Below are 13,511 nucleotides of genomic sequence, written 5' to 3' on the forward strand. Positions count from 1 at the left end.
CCTAGAAATACCAGTTCCATATCGCCTTGGCCTTAATCTGAACCTAACCTCAATAACCTAACCTTTACCCCTAAATGCAACCTAAGCTTAATATCTAAGCTTAACCAGTATTCCTAAACCTAAAAGTAACTCCAATTCACTATGCCCAGTCCCGAACCAGATCTTTCCTAATGGGGACCTGCCATAAACTTTATTGGGGATGTTTTTTAGGTTCTCACACACTGATACATATGCACACTCATAGATACATATATAAAACACACTCAGATTTATAGTCTCATTATCCTTCTTTCACATTCTCTTACTCACACACACCTGCAGAAACAACATCAGGCTGGGGTGATGGTGATGTCCTAACCTCTGTCTTACAGGCGCCTCAGCCAGAGACCCAGTGCAGAGGAGCTGGAGCAGAGAAACATCCTTCAGCGTGAGTCTTTCATTCTCTCTTATATTCTTTCTGTCCATCCAGTTCCCTTTTGTTCATCCTCATTCATAGAGATACTCCGCATGGACTCTGTTAGTCAGCTTTTCACCAACGCTTTCCTTTCTGTCTGAACTATAAACAGGGTCCCATTCAAATTTTTTAGAGCACCAATCCTTAGCTGCTACATCCATTTCTGGACTTGGTAATGGTGGTGAATGGCCATTGATTTTGAAGAATGTAACCTAAAAATGTCTCATGTGCTTAGTTTCGGCTGTCGTGCAAAGCAGATCCCAAAAGCGTGTTTTATGCCAATGTTTATAACACTCAAGCTGTATAGCCTCAATTTTTTTTTATTATTCTTTCAAATCCAGACTGTGGATATAGAAGTGCATTCATTATTCCTAAATGTATTTTTTTTTACCAAAGTACTTATTACAAATGACTAGACAGGTAAAAGAAATTTCATGGAGCCCATGTGTTTACCTTTCCAATCACATACAATTAGAATCACCTTTATTCGCTAAGTACATTCACACATACTCACATGACTTCAAAGAAGGGTGGAAGGAATAATGCATATGTTTATCCTTAATCACTGCTCAATGCCAGCTGGTTCAGTATTTTTCCCTCAATAAAGATTTTGTATATAAACAAGGCCACATTACAAAAGCACGAGACCAGTTATAAATAACCCAGATTATGTACCTAGCAGTGGGGATTTCTTTAAGACTGCAAGGGAAGCTAGGCTTCCCCTATAATGTCAAAATAAATTATGGTCAAATATGTACTATTGTGTAAACATTTTATTGACAAAAAATGCGTTAAAACACGTTCATCTCTATAACTAGTTAGTTCAGAATCAGCTACAGGCCGGCTGACTCGATTTTCTTCTCATACAATCCCGCAGCGTCACAGTGCATTTCCCTGTTGAAGCTGAGCGTCCATTGACTTCAATGGGGCTGCTTAGAACAGTTTTAGACGATGATTGGATAAATGCTGCGATTATGTCCCGTCCACGAACGCTCAGCGTCTCTGGGGGTGAATGAGGAGTGGGCTGGCCCAGACTCCGGGCTTCCGCGTGATGATTGGAGGATCTGACGATCTGTCAAACTGCATCTCCTTTTGACTGACAGCGGTCTGTACTATAAGAAGTCACAGAAGCTATTTCGCGCTCAGTCCCATCGCGGATTTCTCAAGTATATTTGAAAGACAAACTGCTGCAATAGTTCTTGATATTTGTTTGGCGAAATTGCTAGCCGATTTGCATCATACATTTCACATAATTATAGGGTACACCACAATCCTTGTTTCAGTTTTACAAAGTTTAATATATATTTTTTAGATAGTTCGTTCATTCATTCATTCATATACAGTAGGTGCTAATATTGTCTACCTGATTTTAGCAAAGCCATTAATAAACAGAGTAAAATTATATTTGTAAAAAAAAATATATTGTTCTGTTACAAAATTAAATGTTATTGTCTGGGGTCCAAAAGACCCCAAAGACCCTGAGTGTCACTACAAATGAAGACCATCAGAGGGTTATAATGTAGGCCAAAAATTAGCTTCCCCTCTTTGAAAGACCAGCAGCACCTCCATGAAGTTGGCACCCCATAAAAGGAAATAATCTCCAAAACGATGCCATTCGTGCTGCGTTTGTGCTGATTTGTGCCGTAAAAACTGACGTTTGTGCTGGTTTTGTTTTTGAGATATTGAACATTATTTTTTTGGTTGTGTTATGTCACTCTCCACCCCATGTCATTCAAAGCGCTCCAAACCGGTGTCATTCGTTTGTGCTCGGTTTGTGCTGATTTGTGCCGTTAAAACAAACACTATCTATTTCCCGTTCACAGATATAACAATTTTAATTCGGGAGCTGTGACGTCATCTCTCCACCCCATTTCGTTCGAATCTCTCCAAACCGGTGTCATTCGTTTGTGCTGATTTGTGCCGTAAAAACAAACATTTGTGCTGGTTTTGTTTTTGAGATATTGAACATTATTTCTTTGGTTATGATGTTGTATGTTGAGATAAGCCTATAGGAACTTTTTTTTGATCGAGTTATTAAGACTGTCAAGGTAAATAGGCGGAAGCAAGATGCAAGTGACTCAAGTTTTAATGTAGTAGGCTATATAGTCCAGAGATAACACACAATAAGTCCACAAACACTGATGATGATGATGATGGCGACACAGGGACTTCGATGGTCGGTGATGGTGATGAAGTGCTCAGTCGTGATGAAGAGTGATGAGGTGAATAATCCAGCAGAAGTGAAGACACAGACGATCAGGAGCGTAAACAGGTAGGCTACACACTCGACTCAACATTAAACAGGATAACTGAACACACACACGAACGATGCACCAAACAACGATACGACAAAGGAGAAGCAGACAACACAGTGAGTATGGATGAGCTGAATGAGCTGCAGCTGGTTTATGAGTGATGGTGATCAGCTGCGCGCTGATGGGTGTCATTCGTTTGTGCTGATTTGTGCCGCAGGCTATAAACAATGGTTTTGTTTTTGAGGTATTGAACATTATTTTTTTGGTCGAGTTATTAAGACACTCTCCTCCATCCCATGTCGTTAAAATCGCTCCAAACAGGTATCATTCGTTTGTGCTGATTTATGCCGTAAAAACAAAGGTTTGTGCTGGTTTTGTTTTTGAGATATTGAACATTATTTTTTTTATCGAGTTATTAATACACTCTCTAAAAATCGGTCCAAACCGGTGTCATTCGTTTCTGCTCATTTTGTGCTGTTAAAAGTTTTGTTTAAAAATCATAAATCGTTTGTTTTTTTCTTCTTCTGGAAATCATACATTTCAGCACTTCGTGAAAGGATAGCGACGTTGCCCTGGACGGGTTCTGTCTAGTTGTTTAAGAATGTTAAGTTCTTAGTTACATTTTGGTGAAACTAAATAATAAGAAATACAGGAGTAATACTTACAATTCTGAGGCAGTAATATTGGAATGTAAAGAACTACTTTTAAATAGGCCTAACAGTAAGGATAATCTATAATGTATTAACTTGCACAATACTGCTGATATTGTGAAATAGGATTACACTCTAAAATACATTTCCTGTTTTAGTAATTTCAAAGCTGAATTTTATGTATGCTAGGCTACCATTACTCGTTTTCAACATCACATTGTTTTTTAGAAATCAGTAGGCCTAAGATGTTGATTTTGTGCTCAATTATTACTGGTGTTCACTGCTGTTAGCTTACTCTTATTTTTTCCTTTTTATCTTACACATTACAGGGGAATTTTTTTTTTAGGTTAGGCCTAGGCTATATTACTTAACCAAAACCTTTGAATAGTTGTAGCTATATCTTGATTTCCAGAAGAAGAAAAAAACAAACGATTTATGATTTTTAAACAAAACTTTTACCAGCACAAACCAGCACAAAATGGGCAGAAACGAATGACACCGGTTTGGACCGATTTTTAGAGAGTGTATTAATAACTCGATAAAAAAAATAATGTTCAATATCTCAAAAACAAAACCAGCACAAACCTTTGTTTTTACGGCATAAATCAGCACAAACGAATGATACCTGTTTGGAGCGATTTTAACGACATGGGATGGAGGAGAGTGTCTTAATAACTCGACCAAAAAAATAATGTTCAATACCTCAAAAACAAAACCATTGTTTATAGCCTGCGGCACAAATCAGCACAAACGAATGACACCCATCAGCGCGCAGCTGATCACCATCACTCATAAACCAGCTGCAGCTCATTCAGCTCATCCATACTCACTGTGTTGTCTGCTTCTCCTTTGTCGTATCGTTGTTTGGTGCATCGTTCGTGTGTGTGTTCAGTTATCCTGTTTAATGTTGAGTCGAGTGTGTAGCCTACCTGTTTACGCTCCTGATCGTCTGTGTCTTCACTTCTGCTGGATTATTCACCTCATCACTCTTCATCACGACTGAGCACTTCATCACCATCACCGACCATCGAAGTCCCTGTGTCGCCATCATCATCATCATCAGTGTTTGTGGACTTATTGTGTGTTATCTCTGGACTATATAGCCTACTACATTAAAACTTGAGTCACTTGCATCTTGCTTCCGCCTATTTACCTTGACAGTCTTAATAACTCGATCAAAAAAAAGTTCCTATAGGCTTATCTCAACATACAACATCATAACCAAAGAAATAATGTTCAATATCTCAAAAACAAAACCAGCACAAATGTTTGTTTTTACGGCACAAATCAGCACAAACGAATGACACCGGTTTGGAGAGATTCGAACGAAATGGGGTGGAGAGATGACGTCACAGCTCCCGAATTAAAATTGTTATATCTGTGAACGGGAAATAGATAGTGTTTGTTTTAACGGCACAAATCAGCACAAACCGAGCACAAACGAATGACACCGGTTTGGAGCGCTTTGAATGACATGGGGTGGAGAGTGACATAACACAACCAAAAAAATAATGTTCAATATCTCAAAAACAAAACCAGCACAAACGTCAGTTTTTACGGCACAAATCAGCACAAACGCAGCACAAACGAATGGCATAGTTTTGGAGATTATTTCCTTTTATGGGGTGCCAACTTCACGGAGGTAGCAGCCGCTGGTACCTAGGAAATCTTTTTAATCCCATTGTGAAATCGCATTTTGTGAGGGAGACCATAATGTACCTATTTTGTGAATCCAACTGTTAAGCTTGGCTCAAAGTCTTCACAGGGTTCTATACCACTCTATCTTTTCCAGCCAAGAACCATGCTGACAGGCAGGCAGAGGTCCGAGAGATAAAACGCAGGCTCACCAGGAAGGTAAGACCATCAACAAAAACACACACAGAAATCTGACCCGGGTAACAATACACACATTTCTTGTAAAAAACTTTTTTTTTGGTATTTGAGAAGAGCAAAAAAAGATATTGGCCCCAAAAAACTAATTGTTTAGTTTGAATAGTTGTTCATATGCATTGCAAGCATAATACTGCCTATACTTTAAATTCAATAAAATATTCAATTGCTTTTCTTTTTACTTTTTTTTTACTAAAATACTATTAGAATGTACAGTGGGGAGAAAAAGTATCTGATACACTGTCGATTTTGCAGGTTTTCCCACTTACAAAACATGTAGAACATGTCTGTAATTTTTATCATAGATACTCTTCAACTGTGAGAGACGGTATCTAAAACAAAAATCCAGAAAATCACACTGTATGATTTTTAAGTAATTCATTTGCATTTTATTGTGATTTGCGATTTATTGCGATTTGATACATCAGAAAAGCAGAACTTAATATTTGGTACAGAAACCTCATCAACAAGACCCGTGTCCCTTACTGACATTGACTGTAATCCTGAACCCACTGACACCAAACAATCATATAGAATCTTGTTCTGTAAACAGTTTTTCATATCTTCTATTATTAATGTGTCACTTAATTGTACTTTATTTGGAACATATGCATTTGCCTGTTATTGTCTGTGCACTATTGTTTTTTTAGTTATTCATCAACAAACCAAAGCAAGTTCCTTGTATGTGAAAATCTACTTGGTAATAAATCTGTTTCTGTTTCTTTGTGCTATTGTGCTTGAAGTGATATTGAAGTGATATAAGTGATATGTCCAACACGTGCACATTTTGTGTAATTAGAATATGATACACACTTTGAAATACAGTTGGTGACTATAGGTCAAAGTTGTTTAAATATATGGTGATTACCAAATCTCAAGTTTAATGATGTACTGTACCACCCCCCAAAAAGTATTGGGGAAGTGTTTTGGTGGTCATAGTGCTTTGAACTAAACAAATATCCTAGTGTCCCATATGCCCCATCGCTTTCTACAAGGCTGTTGGTGACAACTTGTCCGTCGGCTTAATGTTATAGACACATACTTGGTAAGCCATTAGAGGTGTAGGCATATCACTGTGTACAAGGTTATCTTATGGTCACAGAAAATTGTCTAAAGGATTTATAGGCCTTTTAGCCCTTTTAAGGCCTTACAATGCTTGTAGGTCTCATAGGCCTGTTTTTGGCCTTCTAGTCCATTTACATGCCAATGTGAACATACAATGCATGGTGCTTAAATTGATTGGCATATGGTGGCCACTATATTATGAAATTCCAACTTTTTTATGATTGTATATATGCGTAGCCGAAAGCTGATTCTGTTGAAATGTTCTCAAAAACCTGACCAGTGGTCTAGGACTGATTTGTTTTAGTTTCTATCTAATATAAGTTCACGGAAATGAATATGACAGAACTCATTGATGGGAGACACAATTTAGTTTGGCTGTTTAGGGGAACTCGGATGAACAGCCTAAGAATCTTAATCTATTCAAAATATTGGGAAACGAAGATGACGCAGGTCATAGGTGCAACACAAAGCACAATTTCAGATTGGTTTCGTGACTTCAGTAGCGCCCCCCAGCTTGGCTGCTTGGACCCCTAATAATAAGAAATACAGCTCCGGAAAGAATTAAGAGACCACTGCACCTTTTTCTGTATGGCCCAACCGGGGCCCCACCCTGGAGCCAGGCCCGGGGTTGGGGCTCGTACGCGAGCGCCCGGCCGGGCTCAGCCCGAAGGAGCGACGTGGGGCCGCCTTCCCGTGGGCTCACCACCCACAGGAGGGACCATAAGGGGCCGGTGCGGAGAGGATCGACTTTGTTGTCGTTTCATCTGACCTGCGGCCGTATGTCTTGGACACTCGGGTGAAGAGATGGGCGGAGCTGTCAACTGATCACCACCTGTTGGTGAGTTGGATCCGATGGTGGGGGAGGAAGCTGGACAGACTCGGCAGGCCCAAGCGTACTGTAAGGGTCTGCTGGGAACGTCTGGCTGTCAGAGAGATCTTTAACTCCCACCTCCGGCAGAGCTTTGACTGGATCCCGAGGGAGGCTGGAGATATTGAGTCCGAGTGGACCATGTTCTCCACCGCCATGGTCGAAGCGGCTGCTCGGAGCTGTGGCCATACGGTCTCCGGTGCCTGTCGAGGCGGCAATCCCCGAACCCGGTGGTGGACACCGGAAGTAAGGGATGCCGTCAAGCTGAAGAAGGAGTCCTATCAGGCCTGGTTGGCTTGTGGAACTCCTGAGGCAGCTGACGGGTACCGACAGGCCAAGCGGACTGCAGCCCGGATGGTTGTGGAGGCAAAAACTCGGGCCTGGGAGGAGTTCGGTGAGGCCATGGAGAAGGACTATCGGCTGGCCTCGAAGAGATTCTGGCAAACCGTCCGGCGCCTCAGGAGAGAGAAACAATGCCCTACCAACAGTGTGGGCATCCCTGCTTAGACTGCTGCCCCCGCGACCCGGCCCCGGATAAAGCGGAAGATGATGAATGAATGAATGCACCTTTTTCTTTCCTTTCCTAAAAAGTTGAAAAGTGTTAAGGGAGTGAGGAACAGAAGGGTTAAAATTAAGAGACCATTTCTGTTCCTTTTTAATTCCTTTAAGGAACTTCTGTTCCTCACCATTTTTTCTGGAGCTGTATTGTTGCATAGCAACAATGGACGGGGTCCTCCAATATAGTGAATATAGAAAATGGTCACAATGAGGCTGTATTATTGACAACGTAGAAGTCATTGTTCAACATATTCTTCCGGATCACACTATATGGGGAGATGTATGAGGCTAAGGACAATGAGCATAGAGGGAAGCAGATATGTACTAAACAATGAAATTATAAAACAATAGGATGTAGAACACTGTAGAAACTGTACAAAAAAAGGGTAAACATTTGTATGAAATAATCAAACAGAATCAAAACAACAGGAAGCAGAACACAGTAGAAACTGTAGGAAAGACAGTAACAGGCATAGTAATATACTACACACGATTTAGAAGTAGTTCAAAAAACAAACAGGGAAAAGTGTAAGAAGCGAAATGGAGTAGAGACGTCTAAAAGGGCAAAAAAAAAAAACAACAGGAAGAATTAACAGGGCATCTGCAGAGCTACCCCAAAATGGTGAAGTAGGTGGATGTAAAGCGGGGAGGACAGAACTTAAAATATGATACAGAAACCTTTGTTTGCAATTACAGACGCTTCCTGTAGTTCTTGACCAGGTTTGCACACACTGCAGCAGGGATTTTGGCCCGCTCCTCCATACAGACCTTCTCCAGATCCTTCAGGTTTTGGGGTTGTCGCTGGGCAATACGGACTTTCAGCTCCCTCCAAAGATTTTCTATTGGGTTCAAGTCTGGAGACTGTCTAGGCCACTCCAGGACCTTGAGATGCTTCTTACGGAGCCACTCCTTAGTTGCCCTGGCTGTGTGTTTCGGGTCGTTGTCATGCTGGAAGACCCAGCCACGACCCATCTTCAATGCTCTTACTGAGGGAAGGAGGTTATTGGTCAAGATCTCACGATACATGGCCCCATCCATCCTCCCCTCAATACGGTGCAGTCGTCCTGTCCCCTTTGCAGAAAAGCATCCCTAAAGAATGATGTTTCCACCTCCATGCTTCACGGTTGTGATGGTGTTCTTTGGGTTGTACTCATCCTTCTTCTTCCTCCAAACACGGCGAGTGGAGTTTAGACCAAAAAGCTCTATTTTTGTCTCATCAGACCACATGACCTTCTCCCATTCCTCCTCTGAATCCTCCAGATGATCATTGGCAAACTTCAGACAGGCCTGAACATGCGCTGGGTTGAGCAGGGGGATCTTGCGTGCGCTGCAGGATTTTAATCCATGACGGCATAATGTGTTACTAATGTGGTCCCAGCTCTCTTCAGGTCATTGACCAGATCCTGCCCTATAGTTCTGGGCTGATCCCTCACCATCCTCATGATCATTGATGCCCCACAAGGTGAGATCTTGCATGGAGCCCCAGACCGAGGGAGATTGACCGTCATCTTGAACTTCTTCCATTTTCGAATAAATGCGCCAACAGTTGTTGCCTTCTCACCAAGCTGCTAGCCTGTTGTCCTGTAGCCCATCCCAGCCTTATGCAGGTCTACAATTTTATTCCTGATGTCCTTAAACAGCTCTCTGGTCTTGGCCATTGTGGAAAGGTTGGAGTCTGTTTGATTGAGTGTGTGGATAGGTTCAGTTAATACAGGTAATGAGTGGAGAACAGGAGGGCTTCTTAAAGAAAAACTAACAGTTCTGCGATAGCTGGAATTCTTACTGGTTGGTAGGTGATCAAATACTTATGTCATGCAATAAAATGCAAATTCATTATTTAAAAATCATGTAATGTGATTTTCTGGATTTTTCTAAAATCGGCAGTATATCAAATACTTGTTCTCACCACTGTACAAACATACAACTTTTGGTGTTTCACTACTTAAGAACTTTTGTAGATGAACAATGGATTTAAATAGATTATAACCTTGACCATGCCTTTAACATTAAACTTGATATATTTTCTGAAAATTATTGCTCGAAGACAGAGAACAGGTTTATTTAAACAGACAAATATAGTCTTTATAAAACGTCTGTACATATAAAAAAAAAAAATTCTGGTCCTCTTTCTGGTAATGCAATACAATAAGACACACTGTTGCTACCTGTTACAAGCTTGCTACATCATTTAACAGAAGATTTGCATACGTGTATATACTAGGAATTTATTAAACCTTTTAGAAGACCGGCTGAAAGAAAATAGAGTTGTCTTAAACTCTGTATTTAATTCCTCTTCTAGCTGAGTCAGAGGCCCACAGTTGCTGAGCTACAGGCCAGAAAGATCTTGCGCTTCCACGAGTATGTGGAGGTCACCACAGCCAATGATTATGACCGACGGGCGGACAAGCCTTGGACCAAACTAACACCTGCTGACAAGGTACAATCAGTGGTTACTGGTATCTCCCTGAATCGCCATTAAAAGAAATGTAGTTCTACTTTTCCTGCATCTAAAAGTTAGATGTTTTCAAACACACTCCCTAATACAGTTTACTTTCCTTCCAGGCTGCCATTCGGAAAGAACTCAATGAGTTTAAGAGTTCTGAAATGGAAGTTCATGAAGACAGTAGGATATATACAAGGTACTTCCTCTACCTATGGGCTGATGCACCATTATTCTGTATTTTACTAAGGCCTGCTCTTAAAGACACAGAAAACTGCTTTATGATTTGTTGATTTTGCTCTGTTAATTAAAAAGTAGCACTGATGTCTCCATCTTTAGGTTCCACCGGCCTTAGCCTCCACTGGGAAAGCACTTACTTAGCAGGTGGCCACCCGAGTCTCTCAAAACCAGTCACAGGGTGTTGGTGCACCCTAAACACACCACTCCTTTATGTTGCTAATTGTGCTGTACGGATCAGAAAAGGCCCTGGAACAGACTAAACGTAACACAGATCCCCCTAGCTTAGCACTCTGCCACTACTACTAATGCAGAGCTGATGTGTGGGGTGGAGTTGGGCTGAAGACCTGATGCAGTATTTTCCTGGACAGTAGGGGGAACCATGTGCCAACAAACAGGCATGATCGAGAAGGCTGACTGGGAGCCACTCTGTCAAGCTTGGCATTACTCAGAAACTTGGTTCCGCCAACGTTTTCCCGCCTACTTCTATGTTGCCTTTATTTCTTGCTTTTACTGTATATACCACAGAACTAACCCATGTTGCGGACATCTAATAACAGTAAAGTAATAATGATATGAATAATAATGACAATAATGAACACAGTAATAATACATTTCAGACTGGAAGGTGTGGAAAGAGGCGTGGAAAAGGCAACTGGGATTTGCCGTTCGTGAGACTGGAAAAGCTCTGGGAAAATTGTTTTGTATGTGTATACTTGTGTATAGATGGCTGTGAATTCTTAGACTGAAACTGAGAGCACTAATAATGACAGAACTGTTACTCCACAATATTTTTATTTTGTAATTTTTATCATATTCGATTGTACCGTTTTATAATTTGCATTGTATTTATGACCGTTTTATAGTTTGCATTGTATTTATGGCCCTGGCGTGGGGTGAGTGTTTGAGCTGCAACTTGTCATATGAGAGAACACAAGGTAGATAGTTGGCATAAAGTGTGCTAATTTGTTTAGCAGCCAGAAACTGCTCTCCATGCTGACAATAGAGTCCAGTTTTTTTCCATATCACCTTTTATTTCATTTAGCTGCATGAGCCAACACAGTGCAATTATTGAACTCATAGATTTTTGTAGATTGGTCAAGCAATGCAATTCAAATAATTACTGTTTTAAAATGCTAAGATCATCAGGATGGCATCTTAAATAGATTTTTAGATCTTTACTGAATGTCTCAAAGTGCAGTTAGAGTAGATTGGGCTTAATTACTCAAACATAATTGAGTGTATTTTTCAGTTGACAGGGAATCATTTCGGCAGGAACATACTTTTATCTGTGGATAAGTTTAATCATGCGTTATCTTCTGGCCAGCTGATTACAGGGTCATGTACTGTACAGATTAATTTTGGTTTTAACATAATATTGTGTATATCTTGTTTTTCTTATTATTTGAGAATACATTTGAAATATCATTTTTAAGTTTTATAGGTTGCTTGCTATTTTAAGCACAAATATTAGTGAATGAGAACAGGAATATTAGGGTACCTGTTCTGTTTTACTCAGTAGTTTTTTTTATGTGGACTTTTAGTAACTGACAGTATCTTTCTGTATGTAAATAGTCAACTTAAAATCTAATTAAAAACCTTACGGATAACTTTTCAATTGTTATTGTTGGATTGAAATACCCACTTGATTTGTACATGCATGCCTTGTAAATTCAGATAGTTAGGTCCGGAAATAATTGGACACTGACACAAGTTTTGTTATTTTGGCTGTTTACCAAAATATATTCAAGTTACAGTTAAATAATTAATATGGGCTTAACATGCAGTCTCTCAGCTTTAATTTGGAGGAATGGTGTAGGCATTACAGCTCTTTAATATGTAGCCCCCTCTTTTTCAAGAGACCAAAAGTAATTGGATTGACTCAAAAGCTGTTTCATGGACAGGTGTGGACTATTCCTTTATTTCTTCATCAATTAAGCAGGGGAAAGTTCTGGAGTTGATTCCAGTTGTAGCATTCGCATTTGGAAGCTGTTGCTGTGAACTCACAACATGCGGTCAAAGCAGTTCTCAATGCAAGTGAAACAGGCCATCCTTAGGCTGTAAAAAAAACTATCCATCAGAGAGATAGCAGGAACATCAGGAGTGGCCAAATTAACAGTTAGGTACATTGTGAGATGAAAATAATGCACTGGTGAGCTCTGTAACACAAAAAGGCCTGGACCTCCATGGAAGACAACAGTCCCTGGTGGATGATCATAGGATTATTTCTATGGTAAGGAAAACCCCTTCACAACATCCTGCCAAGTGAACAACACTCCAGGAAGAAGGCATATCATTATCCAAGTCTACCATAAAGAGAAGACTTCATGAGCACAAATACAGATGATTCACCACAAGATGCAAACCATTCATAATCCTCAAGAACAGAAAGACCAGACATCAAAAAATGTCAGCCCAGTTCTGGAATGGCATTTCTGGACAGATGAAACTATGGCATTTCTGGACATAGTCCCTCCAGCGTGTCCTAGGTCTTCCCCGGGGTCTCCTCCCGGTGGGACGGAACCGGAAGGCGTTCCGGAGGCATCCGAAACAGATGCCCAAGCCACCTCAGCTGACCCCTCTCGATGTGGAGGAGAAGCGGCTCTACTCTGGGCTCCTCCCGGGTGACCGAGCTTCTCACCCTATCTCTAAGGGATCGCCCAGCCACCCTGCGGAGAAAGCTCATTTCGGCCACCTGTATCCGGGATCTTGTCCTTTTGGTCATGACCCAAAGCTCATGACCATAGGTGAGAGTAGGAACATAGATTGACCGGTAAATTGAGAGCTTCGCCTTGTGGCTCAGCTCTTTCTTCACCACGACAGACCGATACATCGACCGCATTACTGCAGAAGCTGCACCGATCCGTCTGTCAATCTCCCGTTCCATCCTTCCCTCACTCGTGAACAAGACCCCTAGATACTTAAACTCCTCTGCTTGAGGCAGGCACTCTCCACCAACCTGAAGTGGGCAAGCCACCCTTTTCCGATTGAGGACCATGGCCTTGGATTTGGAGGTACTGATTCTCGTCCCCACTGCTTCACACTCGGCTGCAAACCGTCCCAGTGCATGCTGGTTTGAAGGGGCCAACACGAC

At 41.1% G+C, this 13,511-nt stretch overlaps 1 protein-coding gene across 8 annotated transcripts in view; it reads left to right on the forward strand.

Moving 5' to 3' along the window:
* The window catches only part of phactr4b (phosphatase and actin regulator 4b), a 126,586-nt gene extending 114,565 nt beyond the window's left edge, over nt 1-12,021 (forward strand). For all 8 annotated transcript variants that reach the window (XM_034288741.1, XM_034288740.1, XM_034288737.1 and 5 more), the window contains 5 exons: nt 372-427; nt 5,152-5,213; nt 10,040-10,177; nt 10,303-10,379; nt 10,520-12,021. In XM_034288741.1, the coding sequence (XP_034144632.1) occupies nt 372-427; nt 5,152-5,213; nt 10,040-10,177; nt 10,303-10,379; nt 10,520-10,535 (349 nt within the window). In that variant the 3' untranslated portion in view covers nt 10,536-12,021. The remainder of the gene's footprint in view (nt 1-371; nt 428-5,151; nt 5,214-10,039; nt 10,178-10,302; nt 10,380-10,519) is intronic.
* Nucleotides 12,022-13,511: the final 1,490 nt, after the last annotated feature.

Source organism: Esox lucius, chromosome 20, assembly GCF_011004845.1.
Source record: "Esox lucius isolate fEsoLuc1 chromosome 20, fEsoLuc1.pri, whole genome shotgun sequence".
In the NCBI taxonomy this organism is placed as follows: domain Eukaryota; kingdom Metazoa; phylum Chordata; class Actinopteri; order Esociformes; family Esocidae; genus Esox; species Esox lucius.